This window comes from Larus michahellis, chromosome Z, assembly GCF_964199755.1.
Source record: "Larus michahellis chromosome Z, bLarMic1.1, whole genome shotgun sequence".
Classification (NCBI taxonomy): domain Eukaryota; kingdom Metazoa; phylum Chordata; class Aves; order Charadriiformes; family Laridae; genus Larus; species Larus michahellis.
In genome coordinates this window covers 25,913,496-25,927,777 of record NC_133930.1, presented here as the reverse complement: position 1 = coordinate 25,927,777, position 14,282 = coordinate 25,913,496, and the positions used below count along the sequence as shown (strand labels likewise).

The following is a 14,282-nucleotide window of genomic DNA, read 5'->3' as shown; positions in this document are numbered from 1 at the left end:
GGGTATGGCTCACATGGCATGGAATACCTCTCCGGGGGAGAATTAACACTATCCCCACCGGAACCAGGACAGCATCCTAAGATTTATTTTTTTTTGCCTGCAGCACAACAAAATCTTCCAACATGAAGTTTGAAATACTGCGAATATTACCAGGTTTGAAGCAGAAAATCGACACTGACAGAGAGTTTAACCTTTGATCTGGGCACCTGAGTAGTAACATAGTCTTATGGAAGGTCCCATGTCCTCCCGCAAAATTAAAAATAAATAAATAAGTAAATAAATAAATAAAATCCGTTTTTACGTTTTACTGGCACTGCAAAATCCTTTAAATAAATTGGCTTAGTCTAGCTCAGGCTATTGTGTAAACTCTAAACAAGTTTAAATTTAACACTTAAAGAGGAACTGTAAATTGATTTCAGAGCCATATAACATGGAAGCTAAAACAGCAGCGAGTACATGCTGCAATTTGAGTTTATTTTGTTGTTGATTGGAGGTCTTCCTCTAGCAGGAAATTAAGAAATCTGAGCTTCACTGTGTTTCATTCTACACCACAAACTGTTTGAACGACATCTTGTGGTGCTATTCAGTATTGCCATCCTCTTCCATTATAAGACTAATATTTATTGCAAATTCACAACACCAACATAGAATTCAACTATTATTTCAAGGGAGACTCAAATCATTTGTCTATGAGCATGGCTGTTCCATGGTTTAAAGAGGAACTGAGGTAAGAAATATTCTCTTTCCTTTTCCTCCACCCCTAATTTTTCAATTTGAAAAACAAACATACTACCCAAAAAGCAAATTTTTAAAGGACAGACAGCAGAGATGTGAGGAAAACCAGATAAATATAGTATTCTGTAAGGTTAAGAGCCACAGAGAAGAACAAGACCAGTTATAGCCTGAGCAGCAACATAATTTAACTCGTTTAATGATTGCTTTGCCAATAGCCATCTTGATGGTTTAGGTACAGTCTCATCCTTCTCACTGAGGAAACATATAGAAAAGTGTAAAGTTAAAACTGGATAAAGCACCTTCCCAGTTCTCTGTCATGAAACTATAGTACCTGAAAAATGCTCGAGCAACTAAGCGCATGAACACCTATAATGGGCTCAGTTTTGGGGCCAGTTTTGTTTAATATCTTTATCAATGATCTGGATGAGGGGATCGAGTGCACCCTCAGTAAGTTTGCAGATGACACCAAACTAGGTGGGACTGTTGATCTGCTTGAGGGTGGGAAGGCTCTACAGAGGGACCTGGACAGGCTGGATTGATGGGCCGAGGCCAACTGTATGAGGCCAAGTGCTGGGTGCTGCACTTGGGTCACAACAATCCCAAGCAACGCTACAGGCTTGGGGAAGAGTGGCTGGAAAGCTGCCCGGCAGAAAAGGACCTGGGAGTGCTGCTGGACGGCCGGCTTAACATGAGCCAGCAGTGTGCCCAGGTGGCCAAGAAGGCCAACAGCATTCTGGCTTGTATCAAGAATAGCGTGGCCAGCAGGAGCAGGGAAGTGATCGTGCCTCTGTACTCGGCACTGGTGAGGCCTCACCTCGAGTGCTGTGTTCAGTTCTGGGCCCCTCTGTACAAGAGGGACATTGAAGTGCTGGAGCGTGTCCAGAGGAGAGCTCCCAGGCTGGTGAGGGCTCTGGAGACCAGGTCATATGAGGAGAGGCTGAGGGAGCTGGGCATGTTTAGCTTGGAGAAGAGGAGGCTGAGGGGAGACCTCATTGCCCTCTACAACTACCTGAAAGGAGACTGTAGAGAGGTGGGCGTTGGCCTCTTCTCCCAAGTGAATAATGACAGGAGCAGAGGAAATGGTCTGAAGTTGCGGCAGGGGAGGTTTAGATTAGATATTAGGAAGAATTACTTTACTGAAAGAGTGGTCAGGCACTGGGACAGCCTGCCCAGGGAGGCGGTTGAGTCACCATCCCTAGAGGTGTTTAAGAAACATCTAGATGTGGCACTTCAGGGCATGCTCTAGTGGCAGAGATTGTAGGTTGGTTGGTTGGACTCAATGATCTCAAAGGTCCTTTCCAACCATGAAGATTCTATGATTCTATAAGCTGCTGCTACCACCACCATCGATGCAGATATGTGAACAACCTGCATTTCAAAAGCTCTAACCAGATGGCAGCTAGTATGATGAAACAGTTTGAAACCATTCCTGGAGAGGACCGTGATTTGATCTATGATTATCTGTTGTCCATAGTTACAGACACTACTTCACCCAGCAAAAAGAAAGGTTGTCTGAAAGGATGAAAAGTACCAATCTTGCAGCTCCACTGCATGCAGCCTATTCTATAGTGCCCACACCTCCGATGCAGCACGGAAGCTTCTGCAAGAGAGAAGAAAAAATAATAATAATAAAAAAATCTTTCTTGGTGGCAGAGATCAGTATCCTGAAGGCTGGAAGAGTGGCATCTGAGGTGGTGCCGCCACTTAAGTGGTTCTATCAACTTACAGCCTGTCTTGAGGCCAGTGATCAGAATTTGCAGACTTTTGCAGGTCACTTTGCAGCACTTGAGAGTTGTGAAGGAGAGTGAGAGGCAGTAAGTATTTCCACCTTTCCTGAAAATGGTGTGAAGAGACTTCTTTTAAAGATACCACCACAAAGGGGGTGCTGCCGCTGCCAGAACCCACAACAGCATTAGTATATTTATATATGTCATCAACGTTTCAGAAACGCTGTTAAAGAGCATTACAGTGTTGTTCATATTCTATCAGGATACCAAAAAAAAAATATCTTCATAGGCCAAAAGAATTCTAGTTTTCTCAAAGACAATAAACTACTGCAGTGTGGCATAGCAAGGATACTCTTCAGAAAAGCAGAACTAAGAAAATCTGGAATTTCTTTCAAGTGTCAGCCCTATTTTATAACAGTGTTACAGAAACGTATTTTTAATGCCATTCAGGATACAGATCATAACAAGCATCTAAGGCAAACATATGACAACATAACAAATACGCAGAAACCACAGCGAAGACCTTAAACTATAAAACTTGCCTTTCTGGGGAAATAAAAAAGCCTCAAAAAAATTTAATTACTGCATTGCAGAGAACCACAGCAAATCAACAGTTCATTGCTCGCATCCTCATATGTGCCAAGTGCATGGCAATAAGAATATATTCACTGCATGTCACTTCCCATCAGATCTGAACAATTTCAGCTGGAGAAGTGTTCTGTAATAGTATGCCCATGTTCGTATACCGCATTTAGTTCCTATCCTGGTCCTGACTACAGGGTTCAGATTTTATCTTGTAGAGTCGTCAGTTCATCCAAACCATTCATCTTTGCTGGCTTGTACATCCTACGGAAACTGGCATTATCACCATATTAGCGGGCATAGCGCCATTATAACAGATGGGGAAAGAAAGTAGTTGTGCCAATGAGCTAGCACACGCATCAAGTTCGAATATTAGGGCTGGAGTCTCCTCCAAGAGTTTCACAAATGGCAGTCTATGTACAAGCTTTCCATGACTGGTTGAACAGGATACGCCAAGGCAAAACTGGATCAATTTAAGACTCCAAGAACATCTCTGGCAGCTGTTAAAAGCAAGTTTTTAGCTCTGATTAATTTGGAAAAGTCTTCTGCACAGAGAATTGGGGAATGAGTATCTTAATAAAATCACCACCTTAGATCAGCTCTCTGCAAAACAGGCTTGTGCAAATCTCAGCAAAAAGAAAAAAAAAAAAAAAGTGTTTGCAGCCCTGCTGAGATTTCTGATGAATAGCTCAACAGAATGCATAAGCCAGATCTGCAGGAAAAAAGTCTAATAAATTACAAATGTATTTTGCTTGGCAGGAATACAGTTTAAAGATGCAAATCAGTAAAGTTGAAAGTGTGTGTTGTAAGTTTTGCCATCTGCTTCAACACTGTACTTATCAATTGGTATTTACTGATGTTACTCATGTGGTTCACTTGTAAGTTTTTACATTTGGTTTAGATACAGCAATAGCTAGTTTTATTATTGAAATTTTATAATTTCCAAGAACCAAACATTATTATATTTAAATATTACAAGCAGGTCAGTTTTCTTTAAAATACAATTAATATAGATGAAAATCTTCTGTCCACCTGCAATTAACTGTTGGCAGTAATAGCTGCACCATAATGTATGCAATTAACACACATTCTGTGTCACTAATTACCTCTCCAGGTTTTCTTAAAAGTTGGAAGGTGCTTCGACTTTTCATTCCTCTACATAGAGCAACACTACCTAGTGTAACTATAAAAATATCTTATTAACTTAGGTCATGTGCATCAAACAGTATCTCTCTACACTGTAAATATGATCTTGACAGTCTTCCAAGTAGGCAGTGCTCATTTCATTTCATGGATTCTATCAATCTAGACCATGGAGAAATAGCTTGAGGTCCACAAACTGGATTCAGCTTGTCCATAACATTTACGTGATCCCTGCATTCCTACCAATTTTCTGCTGAAAACTCCTGTTATGGGCAAAGACTTGTCTGTAGACCATTTCCATTATTCTGGTGGCCCACAACCTGATCCTTTTCCTTCTTTTTCAAACATTTGGGGCATGTGAATGATGTACATCTGGAGCACCTAGAGTGACCTATATCTGGAACATAACCAGTTCACAGACAAGTGTCAGACCACCTACCTGGACACACGAATAAATTCCTAAGATGTATCTACTGAAGTTGTATAAAGGAATACCATACATGTCAACTCATGTGACTCACATGGAAAAGGAAGAGGGGAAGGACAGGAACAGGCATCTCCAGCGATGCAATGGGGGCCATTCCACACAAGAAGGTTTAGACTGACTCATCTCAGGTATGTAAGATCTTTTAATTATTGAGTTATTGAGATATTTAACAGGATAAGCAAAAAGTTTCCATCCTCTGAACACAAGATAGACCTCTGATGTAATTTGAAGTGATCTACCTAACAAAAAGGCTTTTTAAAAGCAATACATACCAAATAGGCAAGTTATATTTGCCTCTTTAGTCACAGTTCAATACTCACAGAAAAAGCTAGCCCTAATCTCATACATTGTTGTGAAAACTTAGAGAACAGTTTCAGTTTAGTCAAAAATGGAAAGAAAACAGTTTTTTATATGTTGTACTTAATAATAATTTATATAATAGAGTAGAAAAACCTCTTCCTTCCCACACTTTTGTCCTGAACATTTACACAGTTACCTGACAGAAGCAGACTAAAGTTGTATTTTTAAAATCTCTGGGTTTTTTTCCTCACTGCATTTGATACATACAATATATTAACTAATGAGAAACACACTACAGTGCATGCAACTTATTACACCTTGTTTATATTAAAATAACTGTTTATTTCAGTGATTATTTCCTCTTTATTGATCTTCTAACAGTCAAACTTTCCCACTTACTCAGACTTAAGATGTCACCACAACAGAAGTTTCAAGGCACTGAGATATTTTCAATACTGATAGCATGTGTCTCAAACAAGCCACAACACTAACATGTCAAGAAAATATTATGTTCATTAACCAAACTGAAGATTCTATTTGTAATTGAAAGTTAATGAATAAATCATAGAATTGCTAAAGGTAAAAAAGGCAGCTTTAGCAGGAGGATAAGACATATGGGCTTTCAACACCACACAATGCTCAGAACTTTTCTATGCTAGTACTTCAGCTGAGTATTCCTACTGAAATGCTAAAAACAAAACAGTTAGAACAAATAATTTATATTAGGTGAGCTTCGGACCTCACATTTAAGTCTACTGATACCCATTTGTCTGCAACTTGCCTATGGTCATTCTATATAAAAAATGCTGTAAGATTGAAGGCAGTCTATTCTAGTAAACAATTTGCTTATTTCAGAAGCATTTTGGCTTGCTTACTACCTCCTCTCCATGACAAACAGAGGAGAGACAACTTTAAGAGACTGGATTTTTTTTAAAGAAAGTGTTTACAGTAGTATCTTAATATTTCTACTTTAACCACATAATATTGTTCAGATTAACTGGCAACAGGCAAGTGCAGGCATCTGGTCCAACATTTAGTACTGCAGCAACATTCTGGGCTGTATATCATGTGTCTGCCCCTCCACTGAGAGGGAGTACTTCTTGTACCACCAGTAGATCTAGGGAAGAACCTCTCTTCCTCAGCAACAAAAAAAGTTTGTCAAGCACTGAAACACCACAATAATATAGGACATAAGCATAGATCATATTCAGCAGTGTTGAGTAACAATCAAGAGAGATCAGCCAACAAACTCAGAAAAGCCACAACGGTAATTTTATTTTCACCAGTGGAATATCCCACTATCCCGACACTTTAATATGTAAGATGCAGAGACCCATCTTGCACTTCTCTGTATGACCAGTAGGGAGGGATCAGGTCTGCCCAGTTTAAAGAACACAAAACCAAGCACTAAAAGATACGATATCCTCCATCTGGGCTACAGTCCCTGTTCCAAGAAGATTTCCATTTCATCTGTAAGGAAAGGAAATTTTGTTTGCTTCTCAATAAGGAATTTTCGTCCTATTACTAGAGTGAACTATATGACATACACACTATATGCTTCTATGCATTTTCCAAACAGGCTGCAAGACAGCCTGCTTTTCTAACAATAACCCTCACTTGCAGTCCAAAGGCTTTTTCACACCATAAAAGATTCATAATCTTCCCTGCACAGTGTCTGTTCCTCAATTATCCAATCTACACTCAGAGTTTACCCATGCAGGTCTGATCGCAGATAACTTCCTATTTCAACAAGAACTTGTTTGTTGGCCAAAAAAGACCACAGAGATCAATGCCCGCTTTCCTCTCAAGCCCTTCCTTTAGAGGATGGATCTTCTCTCCCCTCCTGTAAGTGCAAGAGCAAGCCTGGAGGAGCAATTAATTAATAAGGCATGCATACATATCACAAGCTATTCTGGTTCTTCCATACTGAAAGACAATCATATACATACACGTGTACAAAACATCACACAACTCCAGGGCTATATTTCCCCCTGACCATTGGGCAGCCTCAGGTAGAATTAGTCACTTCAGCTTCCACACCTGATAAAACAGAGCGCGCTATACTTCACCTGCAAAATAGTCTGAAGTCTAAGATTAAATTAGTTACATAGACATTTATGGCCATGACCTATGATTGAGGTACCCCCCTCTGTGGAAAAGAGGTGGCAAAACAACAGTTAAGAAATCAAGTGCAAAGTTGTTTCTATGGAAGGGGACAGCAAAGGAAGGGTGCAAACACCACAAATTAGCTACAAAACACAAGTCAGCAGAGGGGTGTCCGTGCTAAAGCAGTGTAAATTTTAACTGGAACAGAACGGAAAAGCAAAGTACTTAGTGGAATAGCAGGGGAAGAAAAATGTGACTTGTCTGGCAAAGTGAGAAGGCCCATCAGCTGCTGTCTCGCAGAGTTAAGCATCACAGTGACAGCAGATTCACGTTGTTGTGATTTACTTTGGTGTGGCACAAAAATAAACACATCAGTCGAGGTTTCTAGAGCATGGATGTTCTCTTTGTTCAGAACAATCAAACTGACGAAGTAGTGATTGATTTTCTAATGTACACAAGACCTTAGTTTATGGTGCTTTTTATTGGTTGCTCTTGGAATAGATTTCCAATTTGTTGTAGGACACAATTCCAGCTTAGCAAACCTCTTGATCCTTCCATTTAGACACATCTTTTTCCTCTCCAATTCACTTTTTCTTTAAGGAGCTGAAGGCTTTTTGTGCCAATGCAGCTGAAGGCTTTTTGTGCCAATGCACTTCGGATGGTTGGGTTGTTTTTTTTTCCTCCACCATTTCCTCATTTTGACTTCTGACCAAGACACAACACTGTTAAGACCTACTTCAAACTGGGAACCCCACCATGATCAACCACAACTCCCACAAATAGTTTCAAGCACTTTTTTTTTTTTATGCATTTGAAGGCAAAGTTAAACTAATGCCAGTACGGTTAGATATCAAAACAAAGCAAAAATGACAAGCAGTTTTTCAAACAAACCAACTACAACAAAAAAAACTTTACAGATTACCCATCCCGCTACGAACACCCTGAGGGTAAGCAAGCGAACTTTTCCAGGGAGTCACGGGACGGGGCGGGGGAGAGAGGGGTAAAAGCGGGCAACCGAGGCACCGCTTCCCCGCCACCGCCCCCGGAAGCCGCCCCTGCCCGGCAGCAGCCCCGAGGCCGCACTCGGGGCCTGAGGGCAGGGTCCCGTCAGCCCAGCACCGCCCAGGGAACGGGTCACCGCTCATCCACACGGAGCTGGACCTGTCCGGACCCCGAGGGACGTAGCCCCCGCCGCCGCCGCCGCCCCTTACTTCTTAGTGTCGCTGCTGAAGAGCCCGAAGGCCGCGGGAGTCGAAGGGCTCGTGGTGGACGCCGCCTCCTGGGTCAGCTCGGACGCCGCCTCTCCCCCCTGCTCGCTGTAGCTGAGCCCGTTACCGGACATGTCGCCGACGCTCCTCACCCGCTCCGCCAAACTTACCGGCCCGGCCCTCCCCCCGGAAGCGGCAGCGGGCACGCGCCAACGCGGCGGGGCGGGCGGGTCACGTGGCGGGTAGGAGGGGCCGAACCGACCGGGGCGGAACTTCGCCCTTACCCCGGCTCGCCCTGCACGTTGCTACGGCAACGCGGCCCGGCGCTGACGCCAGAGGGCCGCGAGGAGCCGGCGGGGCCCGCGCCGGTGTAGCGGTGCTGCTGGCCGCTGTGGCGATGTCCGGCCCGTGCGGCGGTGTCTGTGCCGGTATGGCGGTGTATGGGTCGGTGAGGCGGTGCCGCGGCCGCCCGGCCCTGGGGCGAGGGCAGCCGCTGCGCCCGCAGGAGGCAGGCCGTAGCCTCCCCGCCGCCTCGGGACTGCTGCTGTGTCCAGCCTCGGCCTTTACCGGCCCCGGTCTCCTTGCCCTCCCACCCCCCTAGGCCCCGAGACCAGGCGGGCGGAGCCCGCGGAGCCCAGCCTTGCTCGGCATCCCTGCGGGGGAGCTCCGGGAGAAGCTGTGGTTCCCGGGCCCCTGTCAGTGCCCGGAGCCCCGGGGCCTGGCTGGCCCGGAGGTGGCGAGCTTTGCTTCCCAGCCCGCTGCTGTGCCTTGGGCACAGCCGTTTGAAATCCAAAGTATGGCCTATGGCATCAGCTCGTTCGTTGCTTCTAGTAATCCATATTGCAAATTTCCTTGTCTCACGGTAAATGTTGGTACCTCACACTGACCTCCAGGCTCACAGGTACAGTACCAGCACGGTAGCCTAGACTAACAGCAGCAGTTTACATGTGGGAGGCCATAAAATGTAAAAGGATGATTAGAAGTTGTCTGAGGAAAGTTTCCTCTAAATTCTTTTTACAATAACATGGATTTACCAAGGGTAAATCATGCTTGACCAATCTCATAGCCTTCTATGATGTTATAGCTGGTTGGCTGGATGAGGGCAGAGCAGCAGATGTCACCTACCTTGACTTCAGCAAGGCTTTTGACACTGTCTCTCATAACATCCTCCTTAGGAAACTGAGGAAATGTGGACTAGACGAGGGGACAGTGAGGTGGATTGAGAGCTGGCTGTGTGACAGGACTCAGAGGGATGTGATTAATGGAGCAGGGTCGAGTTGGAGGCCTGTAACCAGTGGTGTCCCCCAGGGGTCAATACTTGGACCAGTATTGTTTAACATAGTCATCAACGACCTGGACAAGGGGACAGAGTGTATCCTCAGCAAGTTCGCTGATGACACCAAACTGGGTGGGGTGGTTGACACCCCAGAGGGCCGTGCTGCCATCCAGCGTGACCTGGACAGGCTGGAGAGCGGAGCAGAGAAGAACCTAATGAGGTTCAACAAGGACAAGTGTAGGGTCCTGCACCTGGGGAGGAAGAATGTCAGGCACCAGTATAGGTTAGGGGTGGACCTGCTGGAAGGCAGCTCTGAAGAAAAGGATCTGGGGGTCTTGGTAGACAGCAAATTATCCATGAGCAAGCAATGTGCCCTTGTTGCCAAGAGGGCCAATGGAATTCTGGACTGCATAGGGAAGAGTGTGTCCATCAGGTCAAGGGAGATCATTCTCCCCCTCTACTCTGCACTGGTGAGGCCACAACTGGAATACTGTGTCCAGTTCTGGGCTCCCCAGTTCAAGAGAGACAGGGAACTACTAGAGAGAGTCCAGCGTAGGGCAACAAAGATGATTGAGGGATTGGAGCATCTTCCATAATTGTGAGGAAAGGCTGAGAGAGCTGGGACTCTTCAGCCTGGAGAAGGGAAGGCTGAGGGGAGACCTTATTAACGTTTACAAGTATCTAAAGGGTGGGTTTAAGGAGGATGGAGCCAGACTCTTTTCAGTGGTTCCCAGTAACAGGATGAGGGGTAACGGGCACAAGCTGGAACACAGGAAGTTCCGATCAAATATGAGAAAAAAACGTCTTTACGGTGAGGGTGACAGAGCAGTGGAACAGGCTGCCCAGGGAGGTTGTGGAGTCCCCTTCTCTGGAGACTTTCAAGACCCGCCTGGATGCAGTCCTGAGTAATGTGCTCTAGGCAATCCTGCTTCAGCAGGGGAGTTGGACTAGATGATCTCTAGAGGTCCCTTCCAACTCTGAAAAATTCCATGATTCCTACATGTATCTTTCCCCCTTTCCCCCAGTGTCTGAGGAATAATCTGTGTTCATTTAAATGCCCTTCTATCCATCTCCTGACATAACTTAGATTAGTGGAGCCCAACCTTTTCATCCTGAGAACTAAACTAATTTCCAAAAGGTTACAGTTCACAATCAATACTTTTTATCTTGCAGAGAAAAAAAAAAATGGGTGGGGGGAGGGGGAATGGATTGTCATAATATTTTTCTGAAGCAGCCTTTTGACTTGCTTGTCTTTCAGCAACTTGCAGATTTCTGATTGAAACCAAGTCATTGTCAAGCAAATAAACTTGACAAAAAGCAGTTACCAATACAGGATTTATTAAGAGTGCAGGGCTGCTATAAGGGCAGTTGTCCTCAATAGTTGCCTTTTTATGGGCACCAATATTTCAGTTTTGTTTTATGATCTCTCACAGCTTTTTTCTTTGTAGCACTGTGCCTGGAAAGTCATGACTAAGAGTGTAAAAGTCCCGGTGTGAATATTCTTGACCATCACCATTTTACCTGTTGGTCCTTTAGACTTCCATCTTCGCCCTGCTGTTTGCGTTATTTCTTTCTCTTAGATGGAAATGTCTTGTTATAACTACCATACAGGGTCACAGTAACTGTTGATACTCTTCCAATAATGTGACTTGAGGCGGACACCTCTCGCTCATACCAAGTCAGACCGCATCCTACACCCTGAGTTTTAAAGGATCAAAAAACAGAGTAGCCTGCTGAAGAATTGGGTCTGAACCAGACAAAAATGGATACTTATTTCTCTCCTAAAAGTTTAAGATGTTGCTCTGATCTGCAGAGAGATCTGAGACTTCATATCAGCAGTCCTTAGAAATTGTCTCTGTCTGTTTTTCAAATGATGCGTTAATTTCAAAATGTAACAGTAAGAGCACTTGAACTTTGGTCCCAAATGTGATTATGCTTACACGAAGGGGCCCCTGGCTTACATCTTTTATTTGTGTATAAGGCACATACAGTGGAGGAAGGGGTAAATGATACTAGGCCAAGTCCACAGTTTGACAGGTAGATCAATTCTAGTTTCTTTTAAGACTACCTCCCTGTTCTCTGAAGCAAGAGGTTTAAACTGCTTGCTTCTTTGTATAAATCTATAAAATAAGTATTTATTGTTAGCAATAAGAAACATCATAAGTACAATAAACTAATTCTTTTATTATTACGTGTATGACTTAAGGAGTAATCTTAGAGGAAGGAGTAACAGAAAAAGAATGATAGACTTGTAGAACATTCCAGAGAAATTTGTGAGAGTACAAACATGGGGAAAAGCGGACAAATGGGCTATTGAGGTGGATGATCATGGGACTGTAATATGAGAAGGGGAGCAAATAACAGCAGTGAAGCAGAGCCTGGAAGAGCCTTAAAACTGAAAGAGAGAAGAGAAAGCAAATATTATATGAAGATTTATTTAGTGTCATTAAAAAAGTCCTATTAGTAAGACTAGCTGTAAGCTCTTGCCATCAGTTCTTGCTATCTAGTTCTACCCTGAAATATGCCACAACTGTTCAATGAATAGCCTTTTCCTGGCTATATTAACTTTTTTAAATCACCATGCAGTGATTATCTATTTGCACATTGGAACTATACCTGTAGAAAATTACATCAGAACTACTGAATTATGAAACACAAATTACTACCAAATATAAATTGTCCACTTACAATCATTGATTACAGTATTCTGTATTTCCAGTTTTTGTGCAGCACAAAAAAAGTAACAGACAAAGCTTAAAACAGGAAACATAGAAGGCTTTTGCCTCTCAGTTTTCCACTCATCATGTTTCTATCTGAAACCATTTCACCTCCAAGTTTCGTACTACCTTCGCAATGGCTACTTCTATAGTATCTGATAAATGGCACAGTTTCTTACTCTTCCATTTACAGTTGTAAACAACTATATGATATGTCATGTATGGACATAGCTTTTAAAAAATCATTGGACTGAGCAATAACTTCCAAGGGTCTATGCAAGGGAAGATGTATTTGTATGGATAAATACATATGCATTTTCATCAAAAGTCATTTATTGTATATACAGATGCATTTAAGGGGAAAAAATATTCATGTTACTCAGCAAACTAATTTTGTAATTCAAACAAACATTAACTTTGTTCAGTTCTATGAAGCATTTGCAGAAGATGTTTTGCAATGGATTTTTACAAAGTTATGTTCCTTTTGTAAAAGCTGAGATGGGCTGCCGAATGCTTATTTGGTGCCCTCTTGTGGCTCAGGTTATTAATACGCTATTTGTCATGAAAAAGGAGAGGCATTGGTAAGGAAACTCATTTTTAATGGAATTCAAGCTCTGTATAACTGAAATGTCAAGATATTAAATGCTTTGCTCATATTTTCTATTTTGCTGACAGTTTCTGATATACCTAAAATGTGCTAGTATTGCAGATCCTACATAAATGTGTTAAGAGTTTTGACTAAACATTTTTTTTAGTAAATGTCGCTAATGAAAGACAAGTAATGATACAATACATACTTCTGAATATGAAGACTTTTCATTCAGTAATGATCTAGAAATCTGATGTATAATCAGTTACTTTAAAATTAAGCACTGAGAACTCATTCCCTAACCTGGAATAATGGATTTTCAGCCTTTTCAGCATGAACTCAACTCAGCTGCTAGTATTCCAGGGTAGTTCAGGAAAACCCTTACACAAAGTAGAAATAGAAAAGCAAACCAGTGTTATTTCAAAAGCACCTGTTCTCCACTCCTTCTTAGGACAACTGGCTACCATGTTATCCACAGGAGCTGCTCACACATGCGCTGTTGAAACCAGGAGACTCCAAATTCTCTTTTGTTCCTACAGCTATCCTAGAAACTCTAAAATTACACATTATGTGTCTTCTGGGTTCGTCAATTAACGTGCCTTTGAACAGTTACGAAGATTTTGGTTAAATGATAAATAGGAAAAGTATAAAGCAAAAAGCAAAAACAGAACACAAAAGATAAAATGTTTGAAAAATAAAACAGTTCTTAAATTATGTGAGTTCTTTGTAATTTCTTCAAGCATAAACAAGCAAATAGGTATTATTAGAATTTTTCATGTATACATAAAATCAGATTTTACTTTTAGATAGAGAAGATCTTGGAATTAAAAAGATTAAGATTATATTCAAAACTATTACAGAAATACAAAAATCTCCAAATACAAATAAATTCCCAGTCATATGTAATGCTTGCAGAACTTAAGTAATGAGTTCAAAATGTTCAAAGCAACGTTCAAATGTTTACTGCACTGTATCCTAGTTTAAAAAACCCACATAAGGCTATAGAATGAGAAAAAATTATGGTATCTCAGGAGATTTATCTTAACTAGGAGGAGAAATTGCTAGGCGTGGTGGGTTCTCCCAAATACCCCAGCTAGCCACAAGTGCCTTTCTAATGCAGTCACAAGTTACAGATTCACTCTTGATCTACCTTGTTCACATCAATTCCACGTTTCCCCCTGGATCTATTAGCATACCGACTGTGAGCATGGGTTTCCCAATTTCTCTTCTGCTTTTCTTAATCTAGACAAGCACAGGGTCTATCTAAGTAGAACAAAATATTTGACTGTTTTAAGTAATGCAACTTAAACATTTTAAAACCTTGTGCCTATATAAACAATTTGTACTGTAACATATCTGACTGGGTAAGGTTACTGTGTTGAGGTTGGCTCCAGACTTCTTCAGGGAATTGC

At 42.3% G+C, this 14,282-nt stretch overlaps 1 protein-coding gene across 1 annotated transcript in view; it reads right to left on the bottom strand.

The window, feature by feature from the left end:
• Nucleotides 1–8,490, bottom strand: part of AP3B1 (adaptor related protein complex 3 subunit beta 1) — a 171,751-nt gene extending 163,261 nt beyond the window's left edge. Inside the window, exon 1 of the mRNA XM_074569713.1 lies at nucleotides 8,292–8,490. Coding sequence (XP_074425814.1) covers nucleotides 8,292–8,422 — 131 coding nt within the window. The 5' untranslated portion in view covers nucleotides 8,423–8,490. The remainder of the gene's footprint in view (nucleotides 1–8,291) is intronic.
• Nucleotides 8,491–14,282: the final 5,792 nt, after the last annotated feature.